The following is a 19,722-nucleotide window of genomic DNA, read 5'->3' on the forward strand; positions in this document are numbered from 1 at the left end:
TTTGTTTGTAACAAAATAATGAGTATCAACATGGTGATGTGAAATTTCAAATACTTGGTTTCTTTTTAGATATAAAAAATAAATCATATAATGATTTATTCATTACATGACAGAGCACATTGAACAGGGCTTTCAGGAGAAACTCATCACAGGCGTTGCATACGTCGACTTATCGGCGGCTTACGATACAGTAAGCCACAAACTGTGGCTTACTGGGTGTGGTATCACCCTTACTTTTCAACCTGTATACCAACGATCAACCTATCTTCCCCGAGGCTGAGCATTTCCTGTATGCAGACGACCTTGCCTTGGCTGTTCAAGATCGAACTTTTCCAGAAGTTGAGAAGAGACTTACCGCAGCCCTAAATGATTTAACTGAGTATTATAAAACAAACTCCTTAAAACCAAATCCAGCGAAAACAATTGTATGCGCGTACCATCTGAAAACCAGGGAAGCAAAAAGACGATTGAATGTTATATGGAACGATCAGCAGCTGGAACACTCAGAAGCACCAAAGTACCTTGGAGTTATATTAGACAGATCACTTACGTATAGGGCTCACTGTCAAAGCACAATGTTGAAAGTAAATACGAGGAACAATCTCCTGAGGAAACTCCGAAGCAGTAAATCGGGTGCTAAGCCAACCGTCCTGTCGACGACAGCTAGAGCTTTGTGCTATTCAACAGGCAAATATACATGTCCTGTGTGGAACAGATCAACACACACCAAAAAGGTTGATATAGCGCTGAACGAGACCTGTCGTTTAATAACAGGATGTATGAAACCCACTCCTATTGAAAAGTTGCACCGAGCGGCAGGCATGGAGGAACCTGGACTGCGTCGAGCTGAAGCCGAGTACATTGAACGGTTCAGACAATCTTTCGATACACGACATACAATGTACCAGATGGAGCGACCACCCCCTCCGAGACTGAAATCGAGAAAGGGATTTTTGAACTCTACATCTATCGAGCCCCCTCCATGGTTCCCAAAAAGAGGTCCAACACCTCCAGGACATGACCTGGACTGGCAAATGTGGATGACTTTAAACCGGCTTCGAACTGGGGTTGCACCAACCAGAGTTAACCGCGCTAGATGGCGTCAAATAGAGCCTAACGACCTGAACTGCGAGTGCGGTGAGATTCAGGACTCTGAACATCTCCTAAAATGCACCCTCTGCCCAACCAAGTGCACACTAGAAGATCTATGGCAAGGAAATGCTTCTGGTGTTTCGGTGGCACAATACTGGTCGCAAAGGTTTTAATGTCTCATCGCTCGGACACGAAAAAGTAAAGTAAGTATTCATTACATTAATCATTGACCCAGTGAACATCAAGCTAAAACTCTAATAGCTAATAGCTTGGAGAAGACAGTTTCGAAGATAAAGAGACAGAATGATAATGAAATGAATAAGAAAGTGATTTGGCAGCAGACAATATGAACAAAACTACCTAAAAAGGTTTTTCACAGTCTCTAGTTCAAGGATGCCCATTTTTTATCCACAATTTGTTGGCAGACTGAATTATCTTTATCCAGGATGACAGCAACATATAAATAATTGATGATTTTTTTCATCCAGCAAAAAAAATAGTTGGTATTACTTTTAATCTTTCTCCCAATTTTATAAAACCACCCTAAAACAATAGATCACCAAGGGATCCCTCCCTCATCCATCCCCAAAAGTGTATTATTTGTAGAAATATTGGGTAGAAATATAAACTCTTTAATCAGATTCACGCTTGGGGAAAGACAAAATAAATGATTTACCTATTCGTGCTTGACGATAACAATACTGATAGGCATAAAAGAAAGGTACACCGAAAGGCAAAGCCTTCCGTACATCTTTCAGCCATTCTTTTAAATATACAGAACAATTAGTGCATATGATATAAGGAGCCCACGTCTTATCCAGATCAACTTTACACTGAAAGTACAAATGATATGCTTTTTTAATTAAAGGTGTAATGTTCTTTTCTATTTGATTTTACGGTATACTCACCATGTACGTAACAAAAGGCATCCACATCATTTACACAATTTCAGGGCATTATGACACTGCATTGTTAACAAACTTAAGACAGCAATAAAACTGAACAAAATTAATTCATTCCTAAATCCAGTGCTTAATATAAGCAACACAGCTGTGTTTTCAGCTGCATGTTTTGACCTGCACAGACATGATTAATCTTGTCCATGAAGGTTCACTCTTCAGTACAGTATTAGACATGATGTCATAATATGTGACTATGATATGATTTAATTCATTATTGTATATTTATAGCTTAAAAATTATGTTAACAAAGTTAAACAACAAAAAATGAGCTAACAAAATACAATATAGAGCTTAAAATGCTAACTATGCATTGAAAAATGAAAAAAAATCCTTTAATTAAAATTTTAAAATGTTTCAAAAATGGTAGGCGATAGCAATATTTTGAGTTCATATTCGTTTTCAACATCAAAAATCATGTTTGTCAAGTTAACTTTATTTTTCAAAAGTAAAATTGTAGAAAAGCAACTGAAATATCAAGATTTTAAAATGTAAACATGTTTACAAATGTAAACATGAGCAGAATGACACTAAATTTGCACCAATTGTTAAAGTTAAAGCATTAATTAAGGAAATAAATAAAAATTTTATACAGATCAATACATATGTATATCATGTCAGGAATGGATAGATATGCTATCTATTGGTTGAAAAAACGAATTTTCCCAACATTTATCTGCATAGAGCAAGGTAAAATCCTTGATCAGATCAGCATCTCAAAATACATAATTAAAGACAAAAAAAAATAAATAAATAAAATTCATAAAATCAAAAATAAATTTTATTAAATTGCATATTAATTATTATATATACATATATACATACATAAGTATACAAATACCTGAAATAATATTAAGATAAAATATGTGAAAGTGATACTAAATATAAAAAATAAATCACAGAGACAGTGAAAAATTATTTAAGCACATACTTAACTATGATGTTGAGTAAAGAAAAATCAGGTTTTTTAAAATTTTTTAATAAGTATTGTAAAAAAATTCATTGACAATAATATTGTATTTTAAATTGGAGGGGAAATTTTTTAAATGGTTTAATAATTAATTAAAAATGGAAATTTCAGCATAATAAACTGAACTATTGTGTTGAGTTAACATGAAAACAGTTCTGTTGCCTAGTTTGATAGAGAGGTTGATATTATTATCAGAAACATCAATGAAAAATCATAAAGAATGATTTAACAATCTTCCAGTGATACACAAGAAAAACTAAAAGTCATGGTATTTGAATTCAATGGTAAAGTACCAGTTTGAAGAATAGATAAAGGAGAGAGAAGTGTGGGAGAAGGTGGAGGAAAAACAGTTTTGGTTGTCAGCTTTCCATCTATCCTGAAAAAAATTTAAAAAATACTGTAACAAAATAAAAATCATTAAAAACTGTATTTTATTTTTAATTTAAAAAGTTAGTTATATTAAAAAAATAGAATAAAAAGTAATAAAATAAAAACGGGGAAGTTCTTTCCTTAGAATTTTGATAGTGTACTGAAGACTTATAAAAGGTAGAATGATATACCCATATACTACCTGTCAAAAAACAGCTTAACAAAATAAATAAATATATAAAAAGAACTGTGATGATAGTAGTACGATCTATAAATTATATTATTGACCATTATGGACATAGCTATCAAAAAATGCTAACAAGAATTGCATCCAGCATTCTTAACTTAGATAATTTGCAGGAACCAGCTCATTGTATGGGCTTTGACCATTAGAAATTCTACTACTTGAAAATTTTCCATTTCCATGAGTTTACTTTCTGAAACATTCCAAATGTTAGGAATCATCAGGTTGTATGGGATGAGTTTACAGTAATGCTTTGTCTTGTATACATAGGACTCACTGTTTATTATTAATTACAATGGTATAAAAGAGTTGATTTATTTTTTGACCCAGAAGTAAAAATGATTGAATCTAATAACATTTTCATGCTGATTTCAGATATAGTTTCAGTATTAGTCAAGTAAAGATTTTTAGAGACAGATGTTTTAATTTTACAACATAACAAATTTGAAATGCATTCTTAGTGTAATATAATCTTACCTAAAAAGTACTAATGTATGATTTTCTATGATATTTTGCATCATGAGCATTTCTTTTTAGGGTCCAACAATAGTCAGCTAGTATGCTCAGACACCACTAGTCCTATTATTGCTTTTCTAAATCTTAAATATCCATTCATCATTTACGTCACAGAACGAAACACAAGGGTAGTGGGAGTTTATTTTTTTAAATTATCTTACTAATTGCAGAACCTGGACAAATATCCCTTGCTGCTGTGTCTTTTGTTTGTTGGATGGGTCATTACAGGTCATTATTTATTTAGTGGCGGTTATAGATATTGTGTTTTATTTCTGGACGGAGTTGGTGTTTGCATTCCGGTCCTTTAACCAAGAGAAATAATTGACTGGGACTGATCGTAGGAGACTAAGCGCATATGAGTTTCATACTACCGGCATGATTTCCCTTCAGTCCGTCCCCTGAAGTCCTTTCGGTGCTAGCGCCTTTCAGCCTAACAAGAATACGCCTTCCAAGGCCCTAGTGCTTGAAGGAAGCAGAAAGCCCCGTGTATGATTGCACAACGGTGGAACTCAATGTTTGCTCACTACCTGTGATTCTCAGTTTGCTGACTAGAATTTAGAATTTATAATAGGATGCTTTCTGCTGAGCATTTCCTGGCCTGTTGAAAGGGTACAAATTAATATTGCTTTTTAAAGGTGGCGACAAGAACCCCACTGTTAGTTCTTCTTTGGTTACTCATTCATCCTCTGAAGTATTATCTAAACGGTAGTTACCGGAGGCTAAACAGGAAAAAGAGAGAGAGAGAGTGAGAGGTAGTGCAGAGTTGGAATTCACCAACTACTAGACTGGTCTAATACGAGCTCCTACAAGTTTCGCTGTAATAGTGATTTTTGTTGTTTAGTTGCTTTGTAGGTGTGCGTAGTGCTTCAATTATTTACTTTGAGCAATCGTACATGGCGTAATTTAAAGTGAAAATAATGTTACAGTGAGTAAATAACGCATAAGACCGTGTGGTGGCAGCCAAACAGTAAGTAGTATTAAGCTAAAATAACATTAACTGGTGATATATTGTACTTAATTATAATATAATTAACGATTTTATGTGTGTTATTATAATTTTAGTGATTAAAACAGTGATTTTAAGTGATATTAGTGTGTAATAAAGCACATTATTAACCAAACCGGACCGCCATTGTTACAGTGCTACCAACTGAGAGTTCAAGGAGGTTATAAGACCTCTTTGTTGTGTTAGACTGGACTAAAAATGGCGGCGCTCGTTGGTCTAATAATGGCAGTTATACTTTAGAGCATTGACCTCTGAAGAGTGGAAAACATACAAATAGGGTTACCAACCCAAGTTTTATTACTTATTTTTTAGTTTTAAGTGTTCGATTTTAATTTTAGGACTGTGCACGGCCCCTAGGGGCGTAGAAAATAATCATTTTGATATATTTTTGGGCAGTTCACGAGTAGTTTGTGAACTGTATTAAACACTTAGAATTTTTTCTAAGTTTTTCAAGTTATACAGGAACAAGACCTTTTCCCTTATATCTTTGGCAAGAAGCCCCCTAGCCCCAAACCCTTTTGGGTCTAGGCCGACCCTCCAAACTCCACCTACTCACTCCTTAAGTTTCGTGGGGAGCACTTTTCTCAACTCCCCTGGACCAAAATTTTAATTTCTACCCCTCTTCCAAAAATTCTACTCCTTCTCCCCTCTTTCGTACCCACCTTTCCTTTATCTTGTGACTCAAAATCTAACGGAATTAAAACCTCCGGAAATTTGGGAATACCCGTAAGGAAAACCCAGAAGTCAAAAACAACCAGAACAAAAGACGCAGAGGCCAATAATGGTGCAAACATAATATCGGAGTTGTACTTTTAATTGCAAAACAAGGAACCCGACCGTCAAACAGACATGGATGAAACCTTAGAGACAATTGAAGACAAGAACATAACTAATACAGATATGAGTAAAGGCGAGAAGGAAAAAAGAACTAAGCGCTGGTTCTCAACTTCGAGTTGTGAATCGGAAACAAGCTACAATAGTGCGCTGGACGATGTACTAGCGGCAGTCAGTGCAATGGCGGAGGTAAGCGCCAGACAGAGGCCAAAGAAACAAGTGAAGGTAGTTACTGACAAGATGGAAGTAATTGCCAAGGAAGACTTTTTTCACTTGACAAACATGTCAAGTATTCAGAGCATTCTCCCACCGGATTGCTCCACGCAGCTTAAGCATGTAGCATCGACTGGGACGTCAGGCACTACGTCAACAGCTTGAAAAAATAAAACACCTAACTCAAGGCGTGCGTTTAATAATTTTTTCCGAGCAAGCCCACCTGCTCCCACGTATCCCCGCTCGAAACAACAAATCTAAATGCTCCTAAGTCAGACCACCTTCGAGGTTGAAGCTAAATTGCTTCCCAAACCTGCCAGAGAATCCAGAAAGTTTATTAGCAATACGAAATAAGAATTGGGAAACCGACACACAAAGAAAACGTCCTTATTTAGCCAACGGTGGCCCTCCTGCAACACACTACGTCGCTGTTCCGTGAAACACTTCGCAGCAACGCAGGTTGACTGACTGACTGGCACCGATCGTTGTCCAGCCCCAACGACGTGTACATAGAACACTGTCCTTGCAGAAAATCGGTACCGGTAATGCAAATTGCAGGTTTACAGTACGAGGACAGAGGCCGATAAGAACCTCACTTGGTTAGCTCATGTCTCCCATGACCCGTTGACTAGCCTTCATTTCTGATCCCTATGCAGCCTTTTGCAAAGTCGAGGTCAGGTACTGCGTCGCAACATCGATGTTGTTGGAAACATTCAGGTATAATTTACAGGAATAATTAGTTCGATTTCAACCCAGTCTCGATACGAGACCCAGTCTTTGTACGTTTTTATATGTCGTCTTAGTATCTTGGTCGATAGCATAAGGGAGGTTCTTCCACCTTATCACTCCTGCACTGACAGTGAGCAGAATAGCAGAATGGCCGGATGTTGAATGGTAGTTATTTCCAACCTCAGTGTAGGATGATGATACACCCGAAGTGACAAAGTAGAAGTAAATCCAGGATCACAGCCGGATCCGATTTTCAGTAGGTAGGTTGCATTCCAGAAATTACCCTCAATTGCTTTTTGACAATGTAACCCTTTAAAGATCTGCTTATTTTAACAACCAGCTGAGAGCCCCACAGAAGGTGGTTCGCGTTCCTGTCGCCACCCTCGATATACCACGAACCTAGTGAAGAGATAAACTCTAGAGTTTATCTAGATTCTGTATTGGCTAGAGAGTCCTAGCCAATACAGAATCTCAACCGAGCTGGCTTGCATGAGATCTGTCCTGTACTCCGTGATGATGCCGCGACGCATTTCAATGATCACCCAGCCGAAATTATGAGTAGCATGGTATAGAGAGAACTCACGGAGTCAAAAAAATTACATTACATGAAGTGCGTTTCCGATAGTAGGACGACACCCAGTGACTCGGAAACTATTAAATCCTTCAGTTCGTTTCCCCTACTAGCGAATCCATTTATATTCCAGGTAGCGATTCTTAGGAATTTGGACATCAACAAATGTTTATGATTACTTTGTAAGCAGGCTTATACATTGGTTTGTATGGCATTTCTCCCGCCGCCATCTCATTCGGTCGCCCTAAAGCATAAGACCGAATGTCTGTGCCACAAACTACTACTGGGCCTTGAAACAGTAAGCGACCAGTCTTAACTAGCTCCTGGAGCTAACCTAATTGCGTGAGCAAACTAAGCGTGGTGCCACACACAACTCGCTTTGTGTCCTACCGCTCACTTGTCATTTATTACTAAAAAAAAAAAATCGGTAGGCGCACCCCGTCAACTAATAAAATATATATGACACTCAATAAATGAATTTACATCGTCAAGAAAGCAATTCGCTGCCTCGCCTAGGTCGCTGAATGCCAGCAAGTACCTACCTGTTTACCACATTAAAGCGCTAGGAACTTTGTTGGCTGGTGGCTACCCATCACTCTCACCTAGCTTTCCCATAGCAGCACGGTAGGAATCATTTTTCCCCGAAAAACTACTGATGCAAATTGAACAACGTAACGGCATCAAGGAACAACCACACGGTCCGACAATGAGGCTCCTGTCACATTGACTCGCCGTTTATGAGTGGCTAATTTTCCCCTTGACCTCTAAGTTCCAGAGTATCCTGAGTTCTCCCCCTCCCAAGATCTGGACAGTCCAACATCATGTATTCGTTCGACTGGACCTCCCCGCAGACGCACAGCTCATCAGCTGCCAGACTGAACCGAAACAAATATTGGTTCAAGTTCGCGTGGTTGGAGAGCACCTGGGCACCCGTTTCCTTTAAAAACAAAGGAGAGGCAAACCATCCCCGTGTATAAATATCCCCATGTTTCTGTATAAATCTATACAAGGAACTTCCCTTAGTCGTGGCGTGCCATTCTTGTTGCTATGCATCCATCGCGAGGCAGTAAAGCCTCCTACGCAGGCGGGAGATGGGCAACTGTTCGAAATTTAGAACCGGTGCATTGAGATCAGCGTTCCACTCCGGTACAGGCCCAGCCCAAAACCGCATCCCAAATACCTTGGCCTTTCTGCCTCTTTGCAATTTCCACATGGCTGCCCGAACTTTTACCACTAAATCGATTGGGAGAGCCTTTCCCGATACGACGGTAGCCTCGAAGGAGGTTATTTTAAAAACACCATTGCACACAATTAAGGCTCTGCGCTGGGCACTCCTTAAATTTTGAACAAGTGCTCTCTATTCATATTCAACCTATGCGCTCAAACGGACGCCGCATAAAGGGTCATACTTTCAAAGACACATCGGTACACCATGTACATTTGACGGCCCAACAACTCATAGTCTTTCCAAGCAATCCTAATTTTATCCATCACTGAGACGGCGTCCGCCGTTACCTACCTAATGTGGTTGCTAAACAGCAACTTCTCATCAAAGAAAACACCTAGGTACTTATGAACTCTAACTCGGCTGATTACACAGCCTTTACACTTAATGTGGGGGTTCCGACTCTACGTTAATTTCTCTGCACCCTTGAGAAGCATGTACTTCGTCTTGAGCACAGAAATCTTTAAATTTTCATATCCATCCAGCCCTCTGTGATCGACAAAGCCGCCTGCGCTCGATCTTCTAGCGTCGATCTCCGTCGTGAGTCACCACGAATTAATTGGAGACAGTCATCGGCGATGGCCGAGACCCCTTCTGGGAATGTCAATCCCAGAAATCCGTCAAAGACCAAGTTCCACAGCAGGGACTGAGAACGGAGCCCTGAGGCTTCCCCTAGTGACGGAGTTTTCCACATCTAGATGCGCATCTTTAAACACAGCCGTGCGATTAGACAAGTAATCACGTACTACGGCCTGTAGGGCTACGGAACATTACGACGTTCAAACGCATGGAGGACAGAACTCCAATACAAGAAAGGAAATGCCCCTTTTATGTCTACAGAGATTGCCAAAATACATTTACAGTCGGCGCTTTCCATCTCGGCAAGAGCATTTATGATGCAATCCTCGGTACAAACCCCTTTCATGAAGCCATATTGGCCTTGATTTAGAAAACAGTTCATATCGAATTTGTAAGCCGGCTATCAGATTTTCTGTATGGTGAATAAGAAATTCTGTGTTGAATGTAAGCTGCTTTAGCTTGCCCTCAGCAGTGTGTTGTTCAACAGCTGCAGCATACAACCGTTAGGATAGGTGTCAGGAACTCTAGTAGTTCTCTTAGCTAATGATAGTATGTTTGCTTTACGCAAGTCAAGGGTTGTGCAGACTGGTTTTTCGTAACCTCAGCTGAGTGGCAGTCCTAATACTGGGTAAAACCTTTTGTATTTGCTTTCTCACTAATGTTTCCTTATAAACCCTGTAACCACTGTAGTTAGCTGAATGGTCAGAGTGGAAGAGCGCACAAACAGGCGGGATGTTTCTCTCTTTTGGACAACCAGCGGTCCGGTCCAATGGTTAATCTTTCTGATAACGCAGCTTCACCTTTTTCATTCCACCGTACTTTCTCTTTTTGATTTTGCTAAAACAAAGTCTTTTTAGCAGCATTGGTTACTTAGTCCATCACGCAACGCCAGTAAGAGAGGTAGTGTAAAAATAGGCTCCGTTAACTCATTTATAAATTGTATTATTTATTAGTTATTTACAGTTTCTTATGATCAGTGATCATTACGGTTTGGGTTTCTTTGTTCTTGTTGTGTTCTAGGCATTTTTGTATGAATATTAGTAATAATAATAACATATTTAGTTACGTAGATAGCCTAATTGGCTCTCTAGGCTAGCTTGGTGGCGGTTTTATTTATTTACACCGCTTTCAAGGAAGTGAACACTATTTCTTTATTAATCTTTTTGTTAGTTAAATTATTCTGTAGTTATTCAGTCTCGGATATTTATTATTTCTATTTTTATTATATTTTGTTTTCATTTTAGTTGGTGTTGCCATCGGCAATCATCTTGTTTATACTAGGTGGCTTGCTTTTGACCGATCGCTTTCGTTGGCCCGACAGTGGGCGTTGCTATTGGTTGATACTATTTACGTTTATTTTTGTTTACGAAAGTTTATAAACAAACTACTCATTTTTTTCCATTTAGTTAGGTTTTCGGTTTCTTTCAAACGAAGAGGTTGGGCAAGTTCAGACGGGGTAAGACTGCAAAACTACTACTAAGATTAGATTTGATGACTCCTCTGGCTCCTCAGAGAAGTAGGAGGTCACACTGGGGATTTTTGGGGTGTCGCAAGGCCCTGTGTTAAAAGTTATTGGACTAAAAATCAGCGTGAAACATTTTCTTAGCTATAACTGGAAACCAAATATTTCTGGCCTATTTTTTGTATGATTTTTTTTAAATATATATTTTTATATAACATGTCCTGAAATTCTTTTTTTTAGCTTCTTGTTTTTTGTGACACCTCTGTGCGTTTCCTGTTATTTTGTGATGTAACAGGGCTGCAATTTAGCCCGATAATAAATCTAATTGTGTTTGTTAATTAAAATAAAACGGCTGATATTTAAAATTTAAATGGCTTAAAGGTATTATAATAAAGAAAAATCGCATAAAATAAAACATTTATATTTTAAAAATCTAAAAATCATCTACAACAAAATCAGTTATAAATTTACATATCTTTTTCCTTTTTGTTGTTGAATTGTAACATCAAATTGCAATACGAGTATGAGACTTGTAGTACCTAAAAATAAAATTAAAAACCATTTTATTATTATTATTATTATTATTAAAACTATTCAATGAGCTTACAACTTTGTTATTTAATTTACGCTTTTTTCTCTTCTTCGACTGTTAAATTTCTAGTCTCGCTACTTGTAATGATCATTGACTTCTTTACAATTAAAAACCCCTCCTAAATTCAATAATTTGTCGCTCGTGTTTCATAGAATGTTTTTTAACCGTAATTATTAATTTTTTGATTCAGGTAATGGATCAATGTTTTATAATGAGCATTAAAATAGATCCCTAAAGAGGATATTTTAGGAAATTTAATGTTATGAGAGAAAAGAAAAAGTAAGTATATTTAGAAATAGGCAAAATGCTCAAGAATTTTCAAAGAAATATTATAATAATTAAATATGCTATACGTTCAACGAATTACGTTTTTAAAAACATGAACTTAATTTATAAAATTATTACAGGTAATTGTTTATGTCAAAATTTAACGATGTATTATCGAACGAGTCTACTAATACAAGGCGAAGAGTTAATTATACTTGTTAACTTGACGAGTTCCTGATTGAGACTTATTCTAATTCTTATGATTAGAATAAAGAAGACAAAGGTTGCAGCCGCATTACATTCTTTTTCACGGTATCTTTTCTGGAAACTAGGGATAGGCAACACTAACCACCGGGTTGGTCTAGTGGTGAACGCGTCTTCCCAAATCAGCTGATTTGGAAGCCGAGAGTTCCAGCGTACAAGTCCTAGTAAAGGCAGTTATTTTTACACGGATTTGAATACTAGATCGTGGATACCGGTGTTCTTTGGTGGTCGGGTTTCAATTAACCACACATCTCAGGAATAGTCAAACTGAGAATGAGACTACACTTCATTTTTTTTTTCCCCCTACTCCCTCGGGCCGGTTATCCAATTAAGTATACGCAGCCCGAGGAAGTGTCCTTTTACTCAAAGGAGGCCTACCCACCCACCGACTGTATGTCCGGCACGTTAGGTCAGCCCCCCGGTCGGATCTTTTCTTTTTGTTTGCTTTACATTGCCTGCCTCAAATCCCCAGGGCAGGAACCGAGTCCGACTATGCCGTCCCCAGCCCCAGCCCCGGGAACCGGGTCTCGGTCTTTTGGTGTTGCCTGCCTCTAACCCCGCAGAAGGTAGCCAGGCTCGACTATGTCGTTCCCAGCCACCAACTACGAAGCCGGGTCTCGGTCTTTACATTCCCAGACCGATCTCGTAACGCCTACTCGCGGTCGTAGGTTTCATAAAGAGACAATACTCATGAATATCCTAGTTCTACAATTACTTCAGTCTTTATTAGTGCCCCATACGTCTTTCAGTATCATTTTTCTTTTTTAAAACAAAAATGGAGAATATTTCAAAATTATTCCAATTTTGTCTAGAACTCAATATGAAGCTAATTAGTTCCTCGGGTGTGAGATTCTGTATTCCCGTGCGAAACCTAAGTGTTGTCCATTTATCGCATTCAAATATTGTATGCTCAGCTGTGTCATCGCGTTCACAGTACCGACAACGTGGAGAGCTTCTTTTACCAAAGCGGAATAAATATTGCTCGAAATTTCCATGTCCAGAGAACATCTGAGAGACATAGTAGCTGACCTCGACATGCTTTCGTTTGACCCATTGGCTAATGTCTGAAATCAACCTTTTTGTCCACATAGCCCCCTCATGTTGACTCCATCTACGCTGCCATGCCTGTATAACCACTTCAGAAGCATCACCCCGTTCCATGCCCTGAAAGCGAAGCCAGCGTTCCAAGACCTGGAGTTCTATGGGTTTTGTGGAAGCCAGAACGCACGCCGTCTCATAAGATATTCTGCGGTATCCGAACATCACCCCAACTAGAGCCTGTCTATGTAGACTCCTCAATCGTTTAGCATTCCTTTGCGTGAATATGGCTCTATACCAAACAGGTGCAGCATACAATAAAGCCGAGGTGCATGCGGAGACTAAAACCCTTCGTTTAGATGATCTTGGGGCATCTCGACCAGCTAATAGCCTTATGAGGGCTTGTAGTAATCCTTCGACTCTCTCGCATATATATACTATATGAGCACTAAAGCTTAAGGTTTTATCAATTATCACTCCCAGATATTTAACCTGATTGACACGTTCAAGCCTATGTTCACCTATCTTAAGTTCAAGATCTCGCAGCTGTCTCCTTCCCACCAACATAATATATTGACTTTTATCTACTGAAAGTGTTAATCCACTGTCGGTTAGCCAGTTATTTACGATCTCTAGAGTATCATTGCTCCTTTGTTCGAGGACATCTTCTGATCTCGCAGAGGTGAGTATCGCTAAATCATCAGCATAGGCCACTATTTCCGTCTCTTCAGGTAGCTGTAGTCGTAATACATCATCAATGACCAGTAACCAAAGTAACGGTCCCAGTACTGACCCCTGGGGGACACCACCATGAACTTGGTATCGTATGTCACCATCAAGCGTGCTAACCGTAGTCCATCTTTCAGACAGGTATTCGGAGATCTGTTTCCTAATGTAAGGGCTTATTCGCCTTCTGACTAAAGCCGCCATTATGGAATCCCACTGGACGGTCCCAAAAGCATTTCTAATGTTGAGCATAACCAATAAAGGAATCTTCCTGGTGCGTCATGTTCCAGCCTTGACTGTTATAGCCCAGCTAATTATCTTTTCAATCGCCTGAAGCGTCGATTTGCCACGCCTGAACCCATACTGGTTGTTATGAATACCCCCGCCTGTCTCTAGCTCAAGCAGTAACCTTTCTGCGATCAATCTCTCAGCCACTTTCCCCATATTGTTTATGAGGCTCAACGGGCGGTAACCAACCACTTCTGCATTAGCAGTCTTCTTGGGCAAGAATACAGTGCGCGACTCCCTCCAACAATTAGGGAAGGTCCTGTTCTGCAAGCAATAACTTGCCACATCTGTCATTTCCCAAGGGGCTTTCATCATGTCCCTTGAGGATCGCAGCAGGAATACAGTCTGGACCCGGACTCTTTTTGTTCCCGAGTCTAGATACCGCCAAGGTGACTTCATGTTGTGTGAATCCAACCAGCTCCAATAGACCCGATTCAGCCACCGGAAAAAGTGTTCTCAATTGTATACCAGCAGACTCAGCTGTAAGGACAGGCAAACGTCTACCCAGTCTTCCCATGACGATCTGAAAAGGACGTCCCCACGGGTCCGAGTCCAGCTCCAAGCATAACTCCTTCCAACGTGCTCTCTTGCTAGATTTTATTAGGTAATTTAGTAACCGCCTGGCATCAGCAAACATATTTACAGCATGCTCATACACAGCACCGCCTCTTCTACGGAGTCTAAATTTTCTCCTTCGCCAGTACTGCAGAATCCGTCTTTGGTCCGCAATCTCCGCAGTCCACCAGTAAGCGGGTTGATACCCCCTGATATTTTGGGGAATCCTCGCCATCTCCGTGACTACTAATTCCTGCAGAACAAAAGGCGTAACCTCTCTGCCATCCATGAGCTTGCGAGCAACTTTGTCAACCGCTACTTCTACCTGTCTTTTAGACAATCTCAGCGGCTTTGAAGTTCTCCCGATCACCGGTCGTATACCGTCAAAAGAAAATAACGTGGCAAAGTGATCACTACCGGTTTCTGACCTCAAAACTCTCCATCGATAGAGCGAAGGATCCCAACTATTATCGACCAATGTCAGGTCTAATACAGATCTATGACCTCTGGCTTCAAATGTATAAGAGTCGTCATTTAGACAGATCATATCAGTCGCCATCATCATTTCTGTAAAGATTTGCCCTCTTCTGTTAGTATAACTGCTACCAGCAATCGTGGCCTTGCAGTTAAAATCACCCATAACCACGGCTCTTTTCGGTGACTGTAAGATGACCCGTTGTATTTCGTCAATGTAAAGTTCATACTCAGCAATTCCAATATTAGGACTCACGTATCCAGCCACAAGGACAAAATTCGGCAAAATAATCGCTAAAATCCCCTCTCCTCTATGATGCAACTGCCATCCGATCCTATTACTGACGTTTGTTGTAGCGACATCACCAACAGCATCAGCCAGCCAGTCATGACGAGCAGCAGTACCCAAGTTCGGCTCAGTAGTAATCACGATGTCAACATTCAATTCCCTGGCGGTCTCTCCCACTAAATCACGGGACAGAATACTCCTGTTGGCATCGGACAATATTATACTAATCATTTCTGGCTTTGCCGCACTTTACGCCTCCGGTGCGATGGTCAGTCCCATTACAATCGAGGCATTTGGACGCCGCTTTACAATCACGTATAAAGTGGCCTGTACCCCCACAGTTGTAGCACAAAGCCGACCTATCAGGACCTCTGCACTCAAAACTGGTGTGTCCCAGCGCCCAACATTTATGACATTTGACAGGATCCGTTCTGATGTACGAGCGGCAGTGCACCCAGCCAACTCTAAGTCTATTCGAAATCAATTTTAGTGCTGCCCTGTGATTTGTGGTGACTGTAGCATTACGTGTATTACCGTAGGCGTTTCTTATCGAGGTGATCCGGAACGTTTTAGCGGCACCAATAACTGCAACTATCGCCTCACTAATATCACGCTCTGACGTGTCTTCTTCTAAGTCCTTTATATGCACAACCGCTCTTCTATCACCCCTAGTTCTTACGTTCACTTGAAGGTCTGCCACTCTGTCCTTAAGCACCGTAGTAAATTGAGCTGCTTGCTCGGCATTCTTGATCCTGATCTCTAATTCGTTGTTTCTTCCTTTTCTTAGAGAAAGAACTTCTCCAGCTTCTTCCTTGTATATTTTGCCCTTCATGGTACGGAGCAAATCCGCATAGGACTTGCCCTGTCCCTTGATAACAACTATCTTGCTCCCCTCAACCGGAGGCGTCGAGCGACGAGCCGAAGCAGACCTAGATCGCCCACGGCTTGAATCTGATTTCCTGGGTACTACCAATGTTGCAGGTTCCTCGTTGGTTCTATGCAAATAAATAAGTATTTTTCTCAAAATATTGCCATATTCACCAGTCGGTAGAATATAGGTCACTTTGCGTACACTGACTAGTACCTTTCTTAATGCATTTATAATGCATCTGGCCGCAAGCTTTTCCCCTTTTTCGGAATCGAAGAAAATAGTAAATTTATTTTTCTTAATAGCCTCCATTTGGAAACTCTCCATCATTGTGGAGGAGTCTAATGCGATCATGCCTGCCTCTGTGGCCGCTCTCTTCGATTTACTGATGCCAACAAATTGACATGTATCCCCGTCGGAAGAGTAACGACTTTTGCCTTGTTCATTGCTCACGCAGACCACCTGCGCGGGAGTAACTCAATTAATTCATCAGACAAATCAAGATTTAATATTTCTGTTTGATCCGTGTCAGAAGCAGGATCAGTCTGAGTGGACTGCGTGTTAACCTCTACGGGAAGGGACACATCAGACAGATCAGTTAAGCCCTCGTGTATTCTCCTCAGCTCCTGCTCGTGGACTGCTATATATCTAGTCAAACCTGACCCCGTATGTTTTTTCAGGGCATCAATCGCTTGTCCAAGCTGTTGAACCAGACTGCCAAACGAGTAGGGCGACCCATCCTCTTCTTCAGAGGAGCCCTGACGGGCTCTCTTTTTCCCTTTGATGTCCATTTTCTTGGCTACAGACGATTTCGTCGTGCCACCGCTTTGGGAGAATGTATCTTCCAAAGGAAGTGACCCGCGCCTTCTCGTGGTGTGGCACTGGACTCAGAAGACAATTCCGAGTCCAGCGAGTGGTCGAGGGGGGTAAAATGTATCTTCCAAAGGAAGTGACCCGCGCCTTCTCGTGGTGTGGCACTGGACTCAGAAGACAATTCCGAGTCCAGCGAGTGGTCGAGGGGGGTAAAATGTATCCTCCCAAAAATTGTTATTAAATTTTTGGTGGGAAGGGGGAGGGGTCAAACGTTGAGGATTTTTGTGATCGAGATTTATATCAAGGAAGTTTTTGGATAGAGTAACTATTGCAGGAGTTATGAAGGAAAAGGAATTCCCCCTACTAAATTCGCTTCGTAGCATTCGGTAAACTTTCCTATACACAGTAGGAAGTATTAGAGAATTTCCTAAGACCTTGACCGATGTAATCGGTTATCGTAAATAACATTTATATTAACTATATTACTAATTACTGATATGTTATCTGTTATCGGCTGGAGATAACCGAATAGTCACGTACAGCGAAGAGACGCTCCACTATAATCCTTATTGCCTGTGACAATAAGGTTGAAACGACAAAAATCACAATAAAAAATCCGTCCGTTAACCAAAAATCGTAAAAATTTCAAAACACATCCGGTAAACACTCACCTAACAATACCTATTGTCCGTCTCCAAGAAAGAGCCGGAAAAACTAGTCCAAAACTAGTCCAAATATTATAATTGCGGAGCAGCACAACAACACGTCCGTACGGTACGAGTACACTTACTCGACTACTCAACACTTCATTTACACTCATACATATCATCCTCATTCATCCTCTGAAGTATTATCTAAACGGTAGTTATCGGAGGCTAAACAGGAAAAACAAAAGGGATAGGCAACACACGTAGCTTATGGAATGCAATACGTCAGTTATATTACTGTAATATAATTTCTCACCCCCCTCCCCCATAAAATAAAACATATGGGTTTGGTTCAACAGAGACAGGTGTTTTCCTAAATATTTTAATATGCTATATAATAATAATCGTTACAATCAATATACGATATAATGTTACGGTCCACAACGATACAACGCCTGCATCCTGACCGTCGATAAATTATTCAAACTTATTTTTTCTAATTCTAACGTCTTAGATCTACTGATAAATCTGAATGCTGCATCTGATCTACATTTAATTCATTAACATCAATAAATTTAGGACGCCCATAGCTATTACTTACATGCTGTAGCGGGCTATCCTTATACAATGTTTTACTATTATTTGAGTATACCTTGTAATACTTTCGTTACGGCTTCTTTATCGTTTATAATCGTAAATTTTTGTTTGCGTGGTATTATTGCCAAAAAGTATTGTAATTCTGATATCCGTTTAATCGCATTTCCTTTTACTTGCAATTTTATGTATCTACTACTTTATACAATACATTTTTCACAATCGGTGTTTTCACGAGTTACTAATTCATTTGAACACAAATATTTTTTATACGTATGATTATTACGTTTATCGTTTAATCTTATAACTTCTGATTTTAACAAATATTTTACTTTCGGTATAATAGTTACATATTCTAAACCTCTTTTAGCAGGCGTGTATATCAATTTAATAAATCGTAACTTTTTTCTTCTGTTATTGGCGGTTCAAGAAAGTACATAATATTATTTTTACAAATCTTACGATTAACTTTTAACGTATTTTCAAATTCTCTTATATCGCTTAATTTAAGTTGTAATGGTAATCTATTATTATAATAAATAGATATTTTCATTATTTCATTAATAATTCTTTAGTAGATATAATACGGATGTAGTGTTCATCGCTTACAAAACGTTAGGCTATTTTTTTATATTCTGTACAAGGTTTAATACAATATTATGTAATATATTTAACCGATTCAGGAAATCCGTTGTTTTCTCTAACCGTACAAAATCATTTACGCTTTAATTCATTAATAACAATTTATATTTCGACTCGTTAAAATTATCTTCGATTGTCTTTATCGTCCTATTGAATTCGCATATAATAACTACGTTTACGGTATATTGAATATATATTCGATCGATTATATCGTTTTGTTTATATTTTATTCTATTTAATATTACTTCATCGTTAGTATCGATTTCCTGTAATCATTTTTACGATTGAACCTTAGCCGTTTATTATTCCGTGTTTTTCTCGCGTATTATTAATATTATTGTTTATTACTTAAACGTATTATTTCTAACTTTTTTTCTATTACAAACTCGGTATAATTAATAAATCTTATATAATTACTCGCATCTCTATATTCGATATTGTTTTCTGTAACTAAATCTTTTCTACTGCTTATACAATTTTTTATTATTAATGTTACGCGACTCTTTACGTAAGTGTTATTCGAGCTTTCTATATTATTAAACAAATTATTTAAATCGTAATAACGCACAAAAGTACGATATATCTTGGCTATACCTAAATTAACCGGTACGATTCCAGAATTTATCGTAACTAATTTCTGCTCTTCTGCTTCTACACGCGGGGATCTGGGATTAATCTCGTTTACGGACATAAGGATGTACCTGGAACAGGGTTTAAGTAGGATTAGTATCTACATCGGAAGATCGGTTATCTCGTCGAATTTTCTAGAACGTTTTATATTCGATAAATAAATTTTATTTTTTGTATTATAATGTCTTCCTAAAATAACCGCTGTTTTCTTTTCTTCATTAACCGCCGTCATTTTTTCCTTATTATATTTATTTTTTGTTTTACTT

At 39.0% G+C, this 19,722-nt stretch overlaps 1 protein-coding gene across 2 annotated transcripts in view; it reads right to left on the minus strand.

The window, feature by feature from the left end:
* Positions 1 to 11,195: 11,195 nt before the first annotated feature.
* Positions 11,196 to 19,722, minus strand: part of LOC142331231 (uncharacterized) — a 447,558-nt gene continuing 439,031 nt past the window's right edge. For both annotated transcript variants that reach the window (XM_075376980.1, XM_075376981.1), the window contains exon 6: positions 11,196 to 11,308. In XM_075376980.1, coding sequence (XP_075233095.1) covers positions 11,237 to 11,308 — 72 coding nt within the window. In that variant the 3' untranslated portion in view covers positions 11,196 to 11,236. The remainder of the gene's footprint in view (positions 11,309 to 19,722) is intronic.

This window comes from Lycorma delicatula, chromosome 10, assembly GCF_047948215.1.
Source record: "Lycorma delicatula isolate Av1 chromosome 10, ASM4794821v1, whole genome shotgun sequence".
Taxonomy (NCBI): domain Eukaryota; kingdom Metazoa; phylum Arthropoda; class Insecta; order Hemiptera; family Fulgoridae; genus Lycorma; species Lycorma delicatula.